This window comes from Lepidochelys kempii, chromosome 3, assembly GCF_965140285.1.
Source record: "Lepidochelys kempii isolate rLepKem1 chromosome 3, rLepKem1.hap1, whole genome shotgun sequence".
Classification (NCBI taxonomy): Eukaryota; Metazoa; Chordata; order Testudines; family Cheloniidae; genus Lepidochelys; species Lepidochelys kempii.
The window spans coordinates 24,403,135-24,421,697 of record NC_136382.1 but is presented as its reverse complement, the minus strand read 5'-3'; the positions used below and the strand labels follow the sequence as shown (position 1 = coordinate 24,421,697).

The 18,563-nt window shown below is 47.9% G+C and overlaps 1 protein-coding gene and 1 non-coding gene across 2 annotated transcripts; one reads left to right on the top strand and one right to left on the bottom strand.

The window, feature by feature from the left end:
* NT5C1B (5'-nucleotidase, cytosolic IB) lies at positions 1-13,946 on the bottom strand. The gene is made up of 6 exons (XM_073335950.2): positions 13,517-13,946; positions 11,203-11,370; positions 4,605-4,734; positions 3,575-3,697; positions 2,415-2,599; positions 1-911 (listed from the first exon to the last, which is right to left on the bottom strand). The coding sequence occupies exons 1-6, from the start codon at positions 13,673-13,675 to the stop codon at positions 549-551; spliced, it is 1,128 nt and encodes a 375-aa protein (XP_073192051.1). The 5' UTR covers positions 13,676-13,946; the 3' UTR covers positions 1-548.
* Positions 13,947-17,938: 3,992 nt separating this feature from the next.
* On the top strand, positions 17,939-18,129 carry LOC140909819 (U2 spliceosomal RNA). Its single transcript, XR_012158359.1, has one exon. It is a non-coding gene; the product is annotated as a U2 spliceosomal RNA (small nuclear RNA).
* Positions 18,130-18,563: the final 434 nt, after the last annotated feature.

The window sequence follows — 18,563 nt, the reverse complement described above, 5'->3', positions numbered from 1 at the left end:
TTCTGCAAAGTCAGCTTTATTCGAGTAGGAAAAATAGTTTAGAAAAATAAAGGGTTCCTGTAAACAGAAGGCCAAACAAACTAACAGTTTCCACTGGAATTACAAATCACCCATACAAATCAAAGATTCATGATGACACAATCACTGAATAGGTAAACATACTCGCACCACGTTTTTGGTCTTTTCAAAAATAACCTGTAAATATTCTTTATGCAGCATGATTCATGTTATAAATAACCCATTTACAACCCTTTCAGAGAAGTCACACACTTATAAGTCTTTAAAATATGTCTTAAAATATAAAAACAACACAAGACTTTTCCTAATATAAAAAAAAACTACAGTGCTAGACCTAGCAAACCAAACCAAAAAGTGTTCAAGAGTACTATTAAAAAACTATTAAAAACATGCCTATATTAAAAATATTTCCTTTTAAAACTTCTTTAGCTACAGAGGTCAAATCTTTAAACATACTCCTTATAATATACAAATGTAGAGTTTTCAGACTTAACTATTGATGTGTTAGAGGCTGTCTAAGTTAAGGGAAGCTATTTTTTAACAGTGTCATCTTTACATTTGGATTTGTTGTACTTCTGACCAATGCCATAAGGTACATGTGCTGCTACAGTACCCAGTTGTTGTGCTCCTTCAATGTGAAACATCTGATCATCAAAGAAAATATGAGGCCGGATTTTCACCAAAATCGGTCCTTTAGGAGCTCCTGCAAGGAAAAGCGCCTCATCAATCTCCAAACCCCAGCTACGGAGAGTCTTCAGCACTCTGGCTCCAGAACTTGCTGCACTTCTAGCTGTGACGAGGTAGGTCCTTATAGGACAATCTAATCGTTTGTCTTTTGCATAAAATTTCTTCTGCAGCTTCCCTAAGTCTTCCAGAAAACCTTTCAAAGGACCCTAGGTATAAAATATCAGAAACAGGTTTAATGTTTTTCCTCTTCTCCCACAAACATCTCTGTACTTTCTTCCATGCTGGCCCTTATGTATAGAACTCCTTCCATGATCCATAACCTTCTCCTCCTTGGAATCCTTTCTCAACACAATGCCTACAAAGAAATCCAACCAGCAAATGACAGCTTGGCTGTGTGGGGCAACAGCTGAATACCAATACCTATTTGCATAATAGAATACCCTCCCACCACAAAGTATATTTGTATATAACAATTTCTATATATTTCAGTGCATCCCTCTTACTCTTTTTGAATGTTGCCTGTCTTCTTAGATTGTATGATCTTTGGGGCAGAGATCTTGTACATCTATAGTTCTCTACAGTGCCTAATTCAGAGGGGTCCTGACCCTGACTGGGGCTGGAGATCCCTAATTCACAGTTTGTGTCCAGAGTTTCTGTCCAGAGTTCATGAAATTAAAAACATATCTTTTGCTTTTTAACGACACCTGATTCTGTTCTCAGAATGATTTTTTACACTCATGTAACTACATTGACTTCTGTGGAGTTCCTTCAGATTTACACTAGTTTGAGTGACAGAAGGAGGAGGCCCAAAATTAAAAACAAAAACTATTTTGGGTCAAACTCTGACACACTGAGTACCTGCAATTCCCATTGCTTTCAAAGAACAGGCCCTTATTCTGATTTATACCAGTGTAAATGAAAATAAAGTTGGTTTAAGTTGATTCTAACATGTTTGCATTCCTGGACAAACATCATAATTCTGTTTGACAATGAACATAAATATTACACTTGGACCGTTCTGGTATTTGAAGCAAATGCCAACTCTTTATTAATATGTTATTGAGAGATGTACAATAGCTGTTCCATATGACAATAAAACATGGAACAAAGTATGAATGGATATTACATTCCAAGCCCAGACATGTGCATTCTGTTACATGCACAGAGGGCAACAAGGGATCACAAATACTGACCAAACATTCCACAGCAGTATGTTTGGAGGTGGGGCTGATTGCTATGAATGGATATAAGCTGCCATGTTCACCTTACCTAGGACCAGACCCAAAGTCCATTGAAATCAATAGTAGTCTTTTTCAATGAGTTCAGTGGACTTTGGATCAGGCCTCTAGGGGATGATTAAATGAAAATACCTCCAGAGGTAGCTACAAGAACCTCATGTTCTTACTCATGCAATATTCCCAATTAAATGGGAGTCCTGTGGAAGGACTGCAGGATCAGGCTCTTAAATATCAAACGTGCATTCTAAGGACTGTCCGTGAAAAAGGAAATCCAAGCAGGTATAATGAAATTGATGTTACAATTAAAAGGTTCTTTGAATCACAAATAAAACATCCATGAAGAACAAGACACATTAATGTATAAATTTAAGAGAAAAATAACGTACACATACGAAAAACAAAATCAAAGTACCAACTACAATGTTAGCAATAAAAAAGCAAAGTTGTCTTAACAGTTCAAGAAGCAGATACCTGTGCAAGGGGCTTATTCTCATTCATCTGTTCATGTTCATAAAATCTATCTAATCCATGCTCTTTGACGATCTGCTCTGATTCATCGGAAAAGAGAACAGCATCCCCATCAAACGCCACCCTCAACTGCTTATCACAGTAAGGTATGTCTTTATTTGCAGTGAACATTGTAGCAGATGCAATGCCTGAAAATACATCAGAAGCTCAATTAGCAGTTTCCAGTGGACTCACTATTATTAATTTTTATTGCTGTTGCATAGACACAGAATGGGTACAAAACTTCACTGCCCAGAGGCACTTACAGTCTAAGGCCCTGACCCCAGATAGATTTATGCATAGGAGTAACTTTACATATGCAAGCAGTCCCATTGATTTAAGTGAGATTATTCTCATGAATAGTTACTTTCAGTCATAAGTGTTTGCAGGATTGGACCCTAAATCACACTGAAGATAAGAAATATAGCTCAGTGGTTTGAGCATTGGCCTGCTAAACCCAGGGGTGTGAGTTCAATCCCTGAGGGGGCCATTTCAGGAACTGGGGCAAAAATTGAGGATTGGTCCTGCTTTCAGCAGGGGGTTGGACGAGATGATCTTCTGAGGTCCCTTCCAACCCTGATATTTTATGATTAATCTTTAAGATCTATGATTAAATACTGGGAAATTCTGAGGACAATATTTATTCCAGCTTTATTTATTTTTATTTTAAGCTCACTCTCTTCTTTCTAATGTTGTAGTGCAGAGGGCACTGGATGTTGGCTAATTTTTGACATCAGAGGAAAGGTGACATCAGGAATAATTTGCGTGAGACAGGAGGCAGGACTGGTACTCTGGTGGTCATGCAAGGGAGGGGGCAGCATGGGTGAAGATATGAAGCTGGGAGCAAGAGATAAAGAAAAGGATTGGTTAGGCTGGCATTACTGGCACAGTGCAGGGGGCAAAGAGGGGCATTATAAGAAACAGAATCCAAGCAGAAGAATAATAATCATTAAATAAAATCAGTGACAAGTTGATATTACATATATGGATTGCACTCCATATTTACTGAAATAAATATGGAGTGCAATCTTTTCTACTCCTGTGGAAAAGATACATGTAATTTTTGAGTTCATGTGTTAATAGGCGTAAGTGGGAAATAAACCAAGGTAAGAGCCAATCCAAACCTGCTTCTATAGCTTCTTGGACTTTTTCAGAGTCAGCAGAAAGGTATAAGTTGGTAAGATATGCTGTTAGGTAACCAATAGGGCTTTCTCCACCAGTCATACAGAAGCGTTCAATCGATAAACCTAAAAACAGGCATGAAAATCTCAGATACAGAGGAAACAAACAAAGTATGACAAGGTGCAACCCTGCTGTGTTTTTGTCCTAACACAAACAAAATACAGTTACTATCTGAACAGAGTGAAATTTCTGAAATGTTAAGATCTGTCCTTGCTGCACAGTTGTCCCAATTCCTCACTGAGCAAAAGCTACTTTTCCCACTTCCTCTGAAACATGGGGTCATCTGTAGCTGGGATACCAGCTTACATGCACTCTTGCAGTCACATGTTGGACAACTCTTGCAGTCACATGTTGGAAAGACTGAAACTTAATATGAATCTTGAGAAGGACATAGTGGCCAGATATTCAGCTAAGGACTTCCTCTATGTCCGTCTGAAGACTTCCAGTTTTATAAAGTGATGATTCAGAATCAATGGAGTGACACCAATTTACATCAGCTGAGGAACTGACACTGTAGTTCTACAAGAGGAATTTTATTTTTCAATTAATGTTAAACTTTTAAAGACGTTTTCCGTGTTCAGTAGTAGTCCGACTTTTAACAACTTTAAGAGGTTTAACTGGCCACAGTGTTTGATTGTTCCTTATCCCCCAAGAATCCCCACCAAAATCCCTCTGAGACAGCTCAGTGATTGCAAGTTTAGAGGGAAAAATACAAAATAAAGAAACATTCAAGGACCTTTCCTTAGAAATTGAGATTCAGACTTGACAAGTTAAGTCTAGAGCTTTGGGCCAAATCCTGTTTAACACACTCTATTTGTGTGTGTCAGAACAAATGAAACCTCATTCACCTTGCAATGGGTATCTGGATCAAAAAAACCTGCCCATTCCAGGGTCAGAGTGAGCAAACTGAAAATGCTTCCGTTTACATCATGGCAGCAAGCAGCTCTACAGGGTGTTATTTATTTTACTTACCATAGTGATTGATGCTGTTGATGAGTCTCACTCCCACTTGGGCATGGTTATTAGTCATCAGAACAATATCAAATAGCTCCTCATCATTAGGGTACAACTCACGAAGCCGGGCATTGACCTGCTCCAGTGCCTGCCGGTTAGAAACATCGATGTGCGTAAACAAGCTGCATATGCACCCTCTCAAGCAGAGTAATTTTGGTCAGACACATGGGCCCTGCCTTGAAGAAGAATGTGAAAAGCAGTTTGGCAGTTTAAACTTGCCAAACCTGTTTTATTCATTTCCCTTCTTCACCTCCCAGCAACTATTTTCTGGGACTTGTTATAAGAGAAGCAAATAAGCCGTTTTCTTTTTATGAAAGTTACAGAATTCAACTTTATAATGAAGTAACTTTTACTTGGGACACCTATCATCAGCTAAAATAAATCCGCAACGGTACTGTACACAACCAAAGGTCTTCTTTTAGTTTTCAGATGAACTGTGGCATCTAATCTTTCTAGATTCTGAAGGTTGAAGTATATTTGTTTTACTATGATCTGTATTTAACTGGAGTTTTTCCTGGTTTTGGATAATGGGATTTCTCCAGGAGCCAAAAGATTATTTTTTTTCCAGACCTGTACAGCTGTTTAAATTGTAGATGGTAACTATTAATACTTTTTGGTAATCCTTTATGAAATTTTGTTAACGGATACAGGTATTGAGAAACACTTTTTAAACTCAACATCTAAATTCCTCCTGCAAAATTCACAAGCAAGCATAAAGTGCCTTTATGTATGTGATTACAAATGCAGGTTTGGTGTAGACACTATTTAGGAAGGCAGGGTTGACAATTTGTCCCTAAATATTGAGCATTAAATCCTGCCCTATCTAGTACATATTTCCCTTGGAGGATTCTAATCCAAGTAGTGAGTTGGATAGATCCTGCTTACCCTAGGGCAGTGGTTCTCAAACTATGGGGTAGGCCTCCCAAGGGAGTCACAGGAATATGTCAAGGGGGGTGAGATCTGTGTGTGTGTGTTTTTGTTTTTTAAGAGCTCTGTCAGTCTTGGGTGGCTGGGGCTCCTGCAGAAGGGCCCTGGCACCCAGGCTCGGGATCCCTCAATCCCTGACGAGGAGACAACCTAGGCTCAGGTTTTCCTTCCCTGCCCCCCAATCCTTCACCTGGAGGCGGCGGAATTCCAGCTGTCAGAAGTAAGGGTGGCAGTGGAGTGCTAAGTCTGCTGTGAAAAGTGACACTGACAAATATCACTTTTCATGTTGCCTCCCTTATTTCTGTGCTGCTGGCGCAACGCTGGGTGGTGGTATACGCACGGGAGGGTTGGGAGCGTAAACAGCTACATACACAAAGAAGGGGGGCCCGATCAAATACGTCTGAGAACCAGTGACCCAGGGTATCAGAAAAAATAAAGGAACAAGATGGTGCTTTTAAAAAACAGACCACTTATTTAGGTGCTTAAATGTGCACTTAATAACCTACCTTTAGGCACTTAGTTTTGAAATTCTTGGCCTTGTTGTGTGGACTATGCTTAGGAAAGCTCTAGGTGACAGCCATCTATAGACCTACAGAGAAAGGATAAGGCTCCCTATGTCCCCTTTCCCACCTTGTGTCCACGGGCCTGTAGTATTCCAGTATTTATTGAAGGGACGAGGTGGGCAAGGTAATATCACGCTTTCGCTTTGTGGGACTTTTCACAAACCAGTCACTCTATATCTGACCTATCAGTCCTCATCCTCAAAGGAAACCTCCACAACACTTGCAAAAGAGAAGCCTGGTAGCTGAAATTCATAACTTTGCTAGACACTAAAAATCATGGTCTTAATAAAGACACAGGATTTATGGCTTATTACAACAATCTGCAACCCCGTAGCCCCCTTTTGTGTCCTATGATTACAGGGGTGTTAACTTCATCTTGAATGGTCCCTTACAATATTTGCTAACTACTTATACTAAATTATCTGTTTGATCTTGCATTTAGCTGTGCCATTCTCATAACCTTTCCCAGACCTGTGTAGCTTAAAATCTTGTCCCTCTCACCAACAGAAGTTGGTCCAATAAAAGGTATTACCTCACCCACCTTGTCTCTCTATTATCCTGGGACTGACATGGCTACAACAACACTGCATATTCATTGAAGTATCAGATAAGAGGATACATTTAGTGCAGAGGGTGATATGTTAGTGTATTGGCTACTGTAATTCATCATGTTTTTATTTTTTTCATTATCTGGTACACACTTCCAAGCACCTTGTGGATGTAGTGACTTATAAGATTCTGTCGATTACAGTGACTGTGTCGACCACACTTATTTTTACTGCAACTTTCTTGAAATTTAAAGAAACTGTAAACAAAGCAAATCCACCATGGCCAGATCATCAGTTGGTGTAAGTCAGCTAGATTCCACTCATTTCAATGGAGTTATGTTGATTTACAGCATTTGATGATTTGGCCCCAAAAGTCCAACCTGAAGGTAAACAGAAATCCCTTCTGAAGTGGCAGGTAATGCTGTTCACCTGGAAAAGTTACTTTTGTGGACTTGAAAGCTTAATTAATTTTTTAGTGAGAAACTCAAGGTTTTAGGCTTGAAAAGTCAGCAAACCTTGACTGTTGTTCTACATTAATCTCTGTGGGGCAAGGGCTGTCTTGTTGTTCAGTTTGTTCTTGTTGTTCAGTGCCTAGCACAATGGGGTTCTGGTATGACTCGGCCTCCTAGGTGCTATGGTAATACAAACAACATATTAAAGCTTTCCCTTAAAGGAGTCCATATACAGAGATACTATTTAAGAACTATTCATTTCTGCATCTAAGTAGAAAATAATCCCTCATCAGATTTGAAATTTAGTGCCCTATGTGTTATGCAGGAGGTCAGACTAGTGACTAGATGATCCAATGATCATCTTCTGGCCTTCTGGCCTCAGGGACTGAAACCTGGAGTAAACAATCCCATATCACCCAACCAAACATACGTATAGTATGTTACAGTTTAATATTTAAAAAAATATTGTGAGCACATTCCAATCCAATTGTCCTTAAAAAAAAATTATCATTAGTGCTCAAATGATTAAATCTAAAGAGCCTAATTTATGGCTCTTACAGCCTGAACTGCAATAGAATGAGCGGGGAGGTACACTACCTAAAAACTAGGATTTTCAAATAAGCCTATGGGAGTGGGGCAGTCAAATCTTATTGAAATTCATTGGGAACTGGGCATCTAACTCTTAGGCTCTTTTGAAAACACATTCTGCTTGTGGAGGCTCGTGGGAGCATGCTCGTACCCATATGGAGTAGTTATTATACTTGTAAAATGGTGTAGCATGTGCTCCATCCACTGTAGCCCTGTTGGTGTGTGGGAGGGGTGTTTTCATTGTCCTGCTTCCATCCTGCCCAGACACATCCTTGCTAAGGTGCTGAGTGTTGCTGGTGGCTGTTCTCCCTGTTGCACTTAGGAGACCACAAGTAATCGCATCATGGCTGTCACCTATTTCTTTTTGCCCCTCCATCCAGCACATCCATAATTTGGTCATAAGTGGTAAAAAATGTTTAGCTACTCAAAACCTTTCTGAGGCCAGTCTTATAACAATTAAAGTTAAGGGTCTATTTTAAATCCACATGGAAATGCTATGCCATAGACTCTTCCTCCAAGCTAGTCTCTTTAATTACGGACAGTCCAGTAGATCTTCTCAAAAACTGCATTGGTGAGGCCTGTGAGGTGACAATTCCCTGAAGAACTAAAATGAACTCTGTGGACCAAATTCTCTCCTCTATAACAATCAAGAAACCCTGCTGAAGTCTGTGTTTATCAGAAACATTTAAATAACCAAAGATGAAAGACTATTTTAAATATAGTTTACCCTACATCATTTAGGGTTGTTTACCTTTGGCATATCTCTTAGCTCACACAATGAAAACAAAATAGTCAGTTTCACTCCTGCATATAGGCCCCTGAATCAGAGTCAGTTTCTTTGCCTGGTTCTCATTGCACCAGCAACGTTTGAAACCAGTCATAAATGTTTTTATTTTTAAATAGAGCAAGGAATTCTATTCATATTGAACCCACATTGTTAGTCAGGTAAATTCTAATTGAAGTGAGTAAACAGAGAAAAACTGAGGTGTTGTTTTATCGTGGGACAAGAGTTGTATCAGGTCATGAAGTTTGAGAATTAATTTAGCAACTTGTACAGGGTCCTATGTAGGGCTTGATCCAAGCTGTCCAATCTGAAAAGCTTCACTTTCCTTATAATATTACACTCAAAAGCTTGGGCAAGTATTTAAACCTGCTCCTGGTACATCTTAAGATGGGGTGGGCAAACTTTTTGGCACAAGGGCCACATCAGGGTTGCAAAATGGTATGGAGGGCCGGGTAGGGAAGGCTGTGCGTCTGCAACCAGCCTGGCATCCGCCCCCTCCCACTTCCTGTCCCCTGACAGCCCCATTCAGAACTCCTGACCCATCCAACCCCCCCCACCCTGCTTCTTGTCCCCTGACCGCCCCCTCCTGGAACCCCTCCACCCCTAACCGCCCCCCCACGGGACCCCACCCCCTATCCAACCCCCCCCGCTCGCTCTCCCCCTCCTCCCGGGACCTCCTGACACCCAACCCCCTATCCAACCCCCCCTGTTCCCTGTCTCCTGACCGCCCCCCCCGAACCTCCGCCCCATCCAACTGCCCCTTGTCTGCCCCCCAGGACCCCCTGCCCCTTATCCAACCCCCTCCCCCCACCCCCTTACCATGCTGCTCAGAGCGGCCCGGACAGGCTTACTGGAAAGCCGGAGAGGTGGGCGGGTGCGAGCCGCGCTACCCGTGCGGTGGCGTCCCTATGGGGGAGGGAGAACAGCGGGGGAGGGGCCGGGGACTAGCCTCTCCGTCCAGGAGCTCAGGGGCCGGGCAGGACAGTCCTGCAGGCCGGATGTGGCCCGCGGGCCTTAGTTTGCCCACCTCTGTCTTAAAAACATAAGAACAGCCATACTGGGTCAGACCAAAGGTCCATCTATCCCAGTATCCTGTCTTCTGACAGTGGCCAATGCCAGGTGCCCCAGAGGGAATGAACAGAACAGGCAATCATCAAGTGATCCATCCCGTCATCCATTCCTAGCGTCTGGCAAACAGAGGCTAGGGACACCATCCCTGTCCACCCTGACTAATAGCCATTGATGGACCTATGTTCCATGAACGTATCTAGTTTTTTTTAAAATCATCTTCCAAAATAGATATATCTTGGTCCCATCTCTATTGATTCTGACTGCTGCCATGTGGCTTATTTGCAGCCTCACAATAGTGGATGCTATTTTCTGAGATGCTTTGATATCAGTCACAGGATCGTTCACCTTTTGACCATTTATTTCAGCTACTATCTTCCTTGATAGGGTGTCAATATCAACCTTTGTCATTCCACACTGAGTAAAGAACTTATTTGGTTTTATAACTAATTAAAACCCACACAAGTTTGGGGCAGTGCCGTAGCTAGCATGGAACATTTGGGTGGGCGGGCAATGATGGGGGGCAAGAGGGATCGGGGGGCCCACCTCCGTCCAACCCCACCAGTCCAGCTGGCCTTGTGGGGAATGACGGATGCTCTGGCCAGGGGCCCCCCAGGGCCTCATACATGCACCCAGCTCCATGAGGAGACGCCACTCTGCAGCGCACATGGCTCCTGGCACCCATCCCCGTCACACTGCCCCACGCCAAGCCTGGCTCCCCGAGGCGGCAGGCCTGTGTATTAGGCCTGTGTATTTTGATGATCGCCGCTTCTGGGTGGGCGGGTCGCCCTCCCCCTGCTGCGGCGTGTTCGTCAAGCACTCTGCTGCTGTGTCACTGCTGTTCCTCCCCCTCTGGTCGAGCTGGGTGCACCTGGCGTGCAGTATCTTGCAGGTCTGGGCGGGGCTAGCGCTGGGGCCAGAGCAGAGCTGGGGCAGGGCGTGGGCCTGGATGCTAAGTGGGTGGGCTGCAGCCTACCCAGGTCCACCTGTAGCTATGCCCCTGGTTTGGGGCCTAAATTATCTGACAACGCCTTAAAAGGAAATGAATTTTCTGTCTACCATGACTCTGGGCATTAATTCTACCCTCCTAACCACACCTTGTGTATGAAACCATCCTTTAGATTCCCAAGAGGCTATTAACTTCCTCCATCTAAACTGTGCCAGTTTTTCAGTAGGAAATACTACATGATCTTACACAGGCTTGTATCTTTACTGACTCAGGGAGGGGAGGAGATTAAAATAATTCTAATTTATTTCAGTCGGGAGATAAAGAGACCAAACTGAGATTACTCAATCAACTCAAACAGGCCACTAAGCCTGAAATCATTTTCCAGCAGCCTCACTGTGTTCAGTAGAAGACTCCTCCTCTTCCCCAAATTTGGGCTTGAGCTTTCAGCATCCTCCCTGGTGTGACATCCTGGAGTAGTTCCCCTCCAGCACACAAACCTAGGAGCCATGTTTAGTGTATTTTTATGTGAGAAAAGGCTTCTGGCTGCATGATTATGTAAACGGATGTATTTACCAACCACTCTGGCTCTGGGGAAGGGTGGAGGCAGGCAGGAAACTCTGTGTAAGGCAGTTTGTGGAACGGAAAGCTTAGCTGAATTTTTAAATGGAGTGTCTTACCTTGACAAAGTAGAAAGCTGGCCCAGGCTTCAGGGGGAGGTTCTCGTTTTCTTCCTGGTACTTCACATAGGTCTCCACCCCTTCCTCTTCATAGATTTTCCTGTCTTTCACCATGTCAAAGAGAGCCCGAGAGGAGACTGCCACAGTGATGGCATTTTGGGGCTTAGGCTGTAGACAATGGAAGGGTGAGAGACGGCAGATGGGGGGGGAAGAAGGAGAGAGAAATGGGGGGAAGGTGACACACAGGGAGGTGTGGATGGCACCCCAGGAGGAGAGGACGGGGGTGACACACGGGGAGGAGGATGGCACCCAGGGAGGAGAGGACGTGGGTGGCACGCGGGGAGGAGGATGGCACCCAGGGAGGAGAGGACGTGGGTGGCACACGGGGAGGAGGATGGCTCCCCAGGAGGAGAGGACGGGAGTGACACACGGGAAGGAGGATGGCACCCCGGGAGGAGAGGACGGGAGTGACACACGGGAAGGAGGATGGCACCCCGGGAGGAGAGGACGGGAGTGACACACGGGAAGGAGGATGGCACCCCGGGAGGAGAGGACGGGGGTGGCACACGGGGAGGAGGATGGCGCCCCGGGAGGAGAGGACGGGAGTGACACACGGGAAGGAGGATGGCACCCCGGGAGGAGAGGACGGGGGTGGCACACGGGGAGGAGGATGGCGCCCCGGGAGGAGAGGACGGGGGTGGCACACGGGGAGGAGGATGGCGCCCCGGGAGGAGAGGACGGGGGTGGCACACGGGGAGGAGGATGGCGCCCCGGGAGGAGAGGACGGGGGTGGCACACGGGGAGGAGGATGGCGCCCCGGGAGGAGAGGACGGGGGTGGCACACGGGGAGGAGGATGGCGCCCCGGGAGGAGAGGACGGGGGTGGCACACGGGGAGGAGGATGGCGCCCCGGGAGGAGAGGACGGGGGTGGCACACGGGGAGGAGGATGGCGCCCCGGGAGGAGAGGACGGGGGTGGCACACGGGGAGGAGGATGGCGCCCCGGGAGGAGAGGACGGGGGTGGCACACGGGGAGGAGGGTGGCGCCCCGGGAGGAGAGGACGGGGGTGGCACACGGGGAGGAGGATGGCGCCCCGGGAGGAGAGGACGGGGGTGGCACACGGGGAGGAGGATGGCGCCCCGGGAGGAGAGGACGGGGGTGGCACACGGGGAGGAGGATGGCGCCCCGGGAGGAGAGGACGTGGGTGGCACACGGGGAGGAGGATGGCTCCCCGGGAGGAGAGGACGGGAGTGACACACGGGAAGGAGGATGGCGCCCCGGGAGGAGAGGACGGGAGTGACACACGGGAAGGAGGATGGCGCCCCGGGAGGAGAGGACGGGAGTGACACACGGGGAGGAGGATGGCGCCCCGGGAGGAGAGGACGGGAGTGACACACGGGAAGGAGGATGGCGCCCCGGGAGGAGAGGACGGGAGTGACACACGGGAAGGAGGATGGCGCCCCGGGAGGAGAGGACGGGGGTGGCACACGGGGAGGAGGATGGCGCCCCGGGAGGAGAGGACGGGGGTGGCACACGGGGAGGAGGATGGCTCCCCGGGAGGAGAGGACGGGAGTGACACACGGGAAGGAGGATGGCACCCCGGGAGGAGAGGACGGGAGTGACACACGGGAAGGAGGATGGCACCCCGGGAGGAGAGGACGGGGGTGGCACACGGGGAGGAGGATGGCGCCCCGGGAGGAGAGGACGGGAGTGACACACGGGAAGGAGGATGGCGCCCCGGGAGGAGAGGACGGGAGTGACACACGGGAAGGAGGATGGCGCCCCGGGAGGAGAGGACGGGGGTGGCACACGGGGAGGAGGATGGCGCCCCGGGAGGAGAGGACGGGGGTGGCACACGGGGAGGAGGATGGCGCCCCGGGAGGAGAGGACGGGGGTGGCACACGGGGAGGAGGATGGCGCCCCGGGAGGAGAGGACGGGGGTGGCACACGGGGAGGAGGATGGCGCCCCGGGAGGAGAGGACGGGGGTGGCACACGGGGAGGAGGATGGCGCCCCGGGAGGAGAGGACGGGGGTGGCACACGGGGAGGATAACATGGGAGCTGGAGGGCGATGTATCCAGGAAGGAGAGGGTGGGGATGGCACCCAGTGACCCAGGGAAGAGAAGATGGGGGTGACACCGGGAGGGGGTGGCACACGGGGAAGCCAGGCCCGGGGTTTGGAGGGAAGGCTCGGCAGAGGGAGGCGGACAGACAGGGCACGCATCTGAGAGAGGAGGAAGGAAACAAACACAGCTGTTTATGAGCCCCGAGGGCTCCCCCCCGCCCCACCTCCGGGCTGCCGCCGGCTGCACTCACCGGGCGGGGTCTCTTGGTGGACACCAGGTTGTCGTAGAAAGCCTTGGCCGCCGCCCAGTCCTGCTCGGCGCCGGCCGCTGCCGCCGCCTGCTGCGCCGGGGTGAGCGGGCTGTTGCAGGCCGAGTGGCCCTGGGACTCGTCCGAGCTGCAGGAGTCCATGGCGGCGGCCGGGGCCCGCTGCTGGCGGCCGCTGCTGCAGCCGGGCGGCGCGGGGGAGGAGGAGGATCTCTGCAGCGACAGGGACCCAGCGGGAGCGAGGTCAGCGCCGAGCGCACCAGCCTTCTCCGGGCATCCCCGCCCGCTGCTGCTGTGGGGAAGTGATGACGGGACGGGCCCTGCCCTGCCCTGCCCGGGGCTCGCTGTGCCGCGCCCAGCCAACCACTGCCCTTCCGCCTGCCGCCAGCGCCGGGCCTGCTGCCCGCCAGCCGCCGACCAAGCCCCACAGCCTGCGGGAAAGTGTTGGGGGGACCAGGGCTGCAACCCTCCACCCCTCCCTTATAGATGCACACAGCCTGGGGGCCAGATGCACACAGCCTGGGGGCCAGGGACGCAACACCTGCCCCCCACCCCCGCCAAATACACACAACCTGGGGGGGGGGAATAGAGGGCAGAGCTACCCCCCCCACAGATATACAAAACCTGGGGGGTGGGAATAGAGGGCAGAGCTAACACACACACACAGAGATACACACAACCTGGGGGGGGAGGTGGGGGATAGAGGGCAGAGCTAACCCCCCCCCGATATACAAAACTTGGGGGGGGGGGAATAGAGGGCAGAGCTCACACACACACACAGAGATACACACAAGCTGGGGGGAACAGGGGGCTGAGCTATAACCCCCCCCCACACACACACATACACACAAACAGATATGCACAGTCTGGGGGGAAAAGGGGCCAGAGCTATAACCCCCCCTCCCCGCCCCGCACATAAACACACACAGTTATCCACAGCCTAGGGGGAACGGACTAGGGCTGCAGCTTCCCCCCACACCCCACGCCCACACAGCTTTTTGGGAGGTCAGGGCTGCAACCCCCACACAGACAGATACATCCTGAGGGGAACAGGGGACAGGACTGCAATTCCTCCCCCCCGCCCCCCCACATATACACACAGCCTGGGGGGGGGGGCAGGGGAGGGCTGCAACCGCGGCCAGATTTAGGGGCAGGTTACCACCTGGGGTGCTGGGCTTCAGGGGGTGCCGGGCTTCAGGGGGTGCCAGGCTTGGTGTGGCATAAGGTATTCAAAAGTTTAGCAAATTGTTGGGGGGGGCAGCACCTAAGAAGTTTCTCCCCTGGGGCACCATTTGGTCTAGAGCTGGCCCTGGCTGTAACCCACACCCCATGATACACACACACAGCAGAGGGCGGGGAGGAGACAGAGGCCAAGGTGCAACCGTCACCACCAACTCAGAAAGACAGACAGAGTGAGGGGAACAGGGGCATGGACACACACACACAGACGGACATCCACAGGTACACAGCCTAAGGGGTAATGGGCCATGGCTGCCAACCTCCCACCCCCCCAGAAAGAAAGACAAATGCACAAATAGCCTAGGAAGAACAGGGGCCAGTGCTGCACTTGAACCCCTCTTCCCCCCACGCATGCCTGCATGCACGCACACACAGACAGAGATAGTCTGGGGAGAACGGGCTAGATTGCAAATCCCAAACAGTAGCCACTGGAGTCAGTCACATTCTTATTACAGTGGCTGCTTAAATTTAGAATCATAATAAATGATATTTAGTCACCCAATACAGCTTTACATAATAAATAAATGGCCTTACTTTTAGAGAGGCCCACAGCTTCCATTGACTTGAATGGGAGTTGCTAGTGCCCAGCACCTTTGAAAATAAGGCTACTTTAAAAGTATGTATTTATCTGCCCAATTTCAGGCACCCATGCTTGCAAATTTGACCTTCACTTCTCATAGTTTCCCACCTTTACAAAGTACTGTGAGATCACTGGAAGAAATGAAGCGTGGGCCTGGCCCAAAGCCCACAGAAGTCAGTGGGCTTGGGATCAGGCCCTAAACACTAGTAAGTGAAAAGTATTAGTAACTTTAAAAAAGGGCAGTGGATGGATCAAAGGAAATTCCCTTTCAGAATTTGAAATCTGTTTCCTTACAGAAATATTATTTCAACATATATGCACTGGTTTATAACTGTAGCTGCTAGGCTGCTGGTGTTTATTTGGGCTTGTTTTTAAGGAGAACAATGAAGAATTTGGAATATGGAAAAAGAATTATATGACCTGGCCCTTCCAGCTTGGACACTGACTAACTGCTGTTCACCTTAATGTCTCAAGTCTTAGTCTTAGCCATTTAATATTATGTTATGGCTTCAGGCACTGATTTTATTAACAGGATTAGAGACTTATGACTTGCACAACAGTTTAATTGCTTTAACATTAACTGCAGCAGAAAAATCCAAAGGTTTTCTCACTAGAATATGAGAAAAAGAACAATGATGTGTCCACCAGTCAAAAGTGGCTGGCTCTCAGTGGCACAGTGAGTGCTGTGTCTTGTGCTCTTTACATAACAAATATAATATGAAGGACTACATGGGAACAGTGGGGTCCAAGTAACTTTGTTCATTAAATATAGACAACAGGTAAGGCCTCGTCACAAATACTACTTTGGCTGGTGTCTGGGTGGCTCTAAAACACAGGACACAGCCGTGAACACTACTGGACGGCTTGAGAACTATTTAAAGGAAAGCAATTTTGCTTAGTGGATTCTGCATTAGACTGGGACTCAGGAGACCTGGGTTCTATTGCTGGCTCTGCCATTGGCCTGCTGGATGGCCTTGGGCAAATATGACTCTATACCTCAATTTCCCCCTCTGTAAAACGGTGATAGTGATACTGACCTCCTTTGTAAAGCACTTGGAGAGCTACTAATGAAAAATTGCTGCATACAAACTAGGTATTATTATTTATTGCTACTCTGTTCCTATATACTACAATGAGCTGGAACTTTTTTTGTGGTAGCTGCCCTCTTCTGCGCTAAAGTGTAAGCTTACATTGAAATATAAACCAGTTGATGGCGCTTTTGAGTTCCGCTACTTTTTTCTTCTGATTTGACCCCTCAGTGCAATGTTTTGTATTGCTGTTCTCACAAGTAAAATCAGAATTTATCACACCCATCTTTTTGTGGTTTATTCAGTCAGTTAGTGATGAAGATCCCTTTTACCCTTTTCAAGTTACCAGAAAATGCCAACAATTTCAACTCTGTTGCCTGAATCAATGATCCTGGGTCCTACCACTGAAGTGTTCTGGCTTCAGGGGCTTACACATCAAGCCATGACCTTCAAAATGCAAAATTCAGTGGCGTCATCTGAAATACTTAATGGTGCCCTTAGAGTTCTGTTCAGGAGGAATGGGTTATTTCTCACTGCTTCAAGTCTCTTGGGGAATCCAAGAACAGGAAAGAATCCAAAATTTAACTCCTTTGGTGGTTTCTCAGCCAGGAGTTAATAGAAGTGAATTTCCCAGTTTACCTGCAATGTTTGTACTAGGGTTCTCTGTTAAAAAAGAGCTCGAGCCTTTGTGGGTCTGTCTACACTGCAACGTAAGCCCATGCTTGAGCCTGGGCTCAAGCCTAACCCCTCTGACATCTATGCTACAATTGCGCTAAACCAGGGCTCAGATCCAGGGTCCCAGGAACCTGCAGGGCTGGAGGGTCCAAGCTTGAGTTAAGCCAGGACCCAGGGTCTGAGTCCTGTTGCTTTGCAGTGTAGACGCAGCCCCGCTTGACTTGGGTCCCACCCAAGAGTCAGCCAGAAGTATCTCACAATTCCATGGGATGGCTTCCTCTCTCCCAACAATCTGTAATCTGCTCTATTGAAAACAGAAGGCACCCCCACTTTGCAAATGGCAGCAGCTCAGGTCAGCATTAACCCATTCTCTTCTGATTATTGGTCTGCAAGCACACTATCGGAGAGCCTCCTGGGCTTGCAAGGAAGAGTGAACTGATCAAGCCTTTTGCAAATTGAGTTGCTTCCTGGTAACGTGTTGGCAGTAAAGTTTTCCCACAGTGCACCACGGTCATAGGGCTAGAGCAGCCACATTTTGGGGGCAGGGGTGCTAGGGACTCTGGGATATGGTTATTTTGACTCATGTCTGCACACTGCAGTGTGGACATCAGAGTTCTAGGTTTGAGCATGGTTTAGAAAAGTCTTAACATAGGGTTAAAATATAATGTGAATACGCTAGCCCAGAGTTCCCTAACACAGGTCAGCTGACTCGAGTCCCACTAACCTGGGCTTACATTGCAATGTAGACATACCCTGTGAATGTGCTGTTAAAAAAATCACATGTGTATTTCACAGTCGGTCACCGCTGAGAGGATAGAAAGAGAGGTTTCCTGCTTTTTAATACTGATCCCTGGTTGAAATTATTTTCCCATCAACTCGTTAGGTGTCCCTGTCTAACAAGAAACTTAAGATCAAGTGTAGTATCTGTTCTTATCAGTTTAACATCTGATATGTCCTTTATTTGAGGACTGTATATTAAATTGATTTTTGAAACAGGGGGATGGAATAGGAGCTTGATCTGTCCACCGCAGGCATTGACCTGGTATTGCAGTGCCTCCAGGAATGGTGCAAAGAAAAACAAAGAAGCTTAAGGATGGACAGTATTTCAGTGCTCAGATTGAAGGTTCCACTGAAAATTCTGTTGCTTTTTTCTTGGATCCATTCATCTCTGGAACAGCTATAAGAAGCCTCCCAACTTTAGAATTCTGGGCCCAAAGGCAAAGAAGGGGCCTGAGATGGAAGGATCAGTTTTATCTTCTCAATGGATAGACCGTAAGAAATATTGCACATTGATAGATAATGCAAAGTAGCCAATATTCAGTCCTTAGGACGTAAGGCACTCAAACATTGCAGAATGGACTCTGCAAGGACACTTCATCTGTGTGATTACACTGACTTAGCTACAAAAGGTACCAGATGCATACAGGGCAATTTGATGCTTGGTATGTCTTCCAGATTCATGCCATAAAGTGAAATGTTCCTGGAAGGAGCCTGGAAAAGGCTTTGGCCC

Bases quoted from the DNA above. Each gene is read 5' to 3' on its own strand.
- NT5C1B (XM_073335950.2), bottom strand. From the start codon at position 13,675: ATGGACTCCTGCAGCTCGGACGAGTCCCAGGGCCACTCGGCCTGCAAC. The intron at 4,735-11,202 runs GTAAGACACTCC...TCTAACCGGCAG, and splicing joins CAGCTTTCTACTTTGTCAAG to GCACTGGAGCAGGTCAATGC. The intron at 2,600-3,574 runs GTTTGGATTGGC...ATGTATTTTCAG, and splicing joins CCAAGAAGCTATAGAAGCAG to GCATTGCATCTGCTACAATG.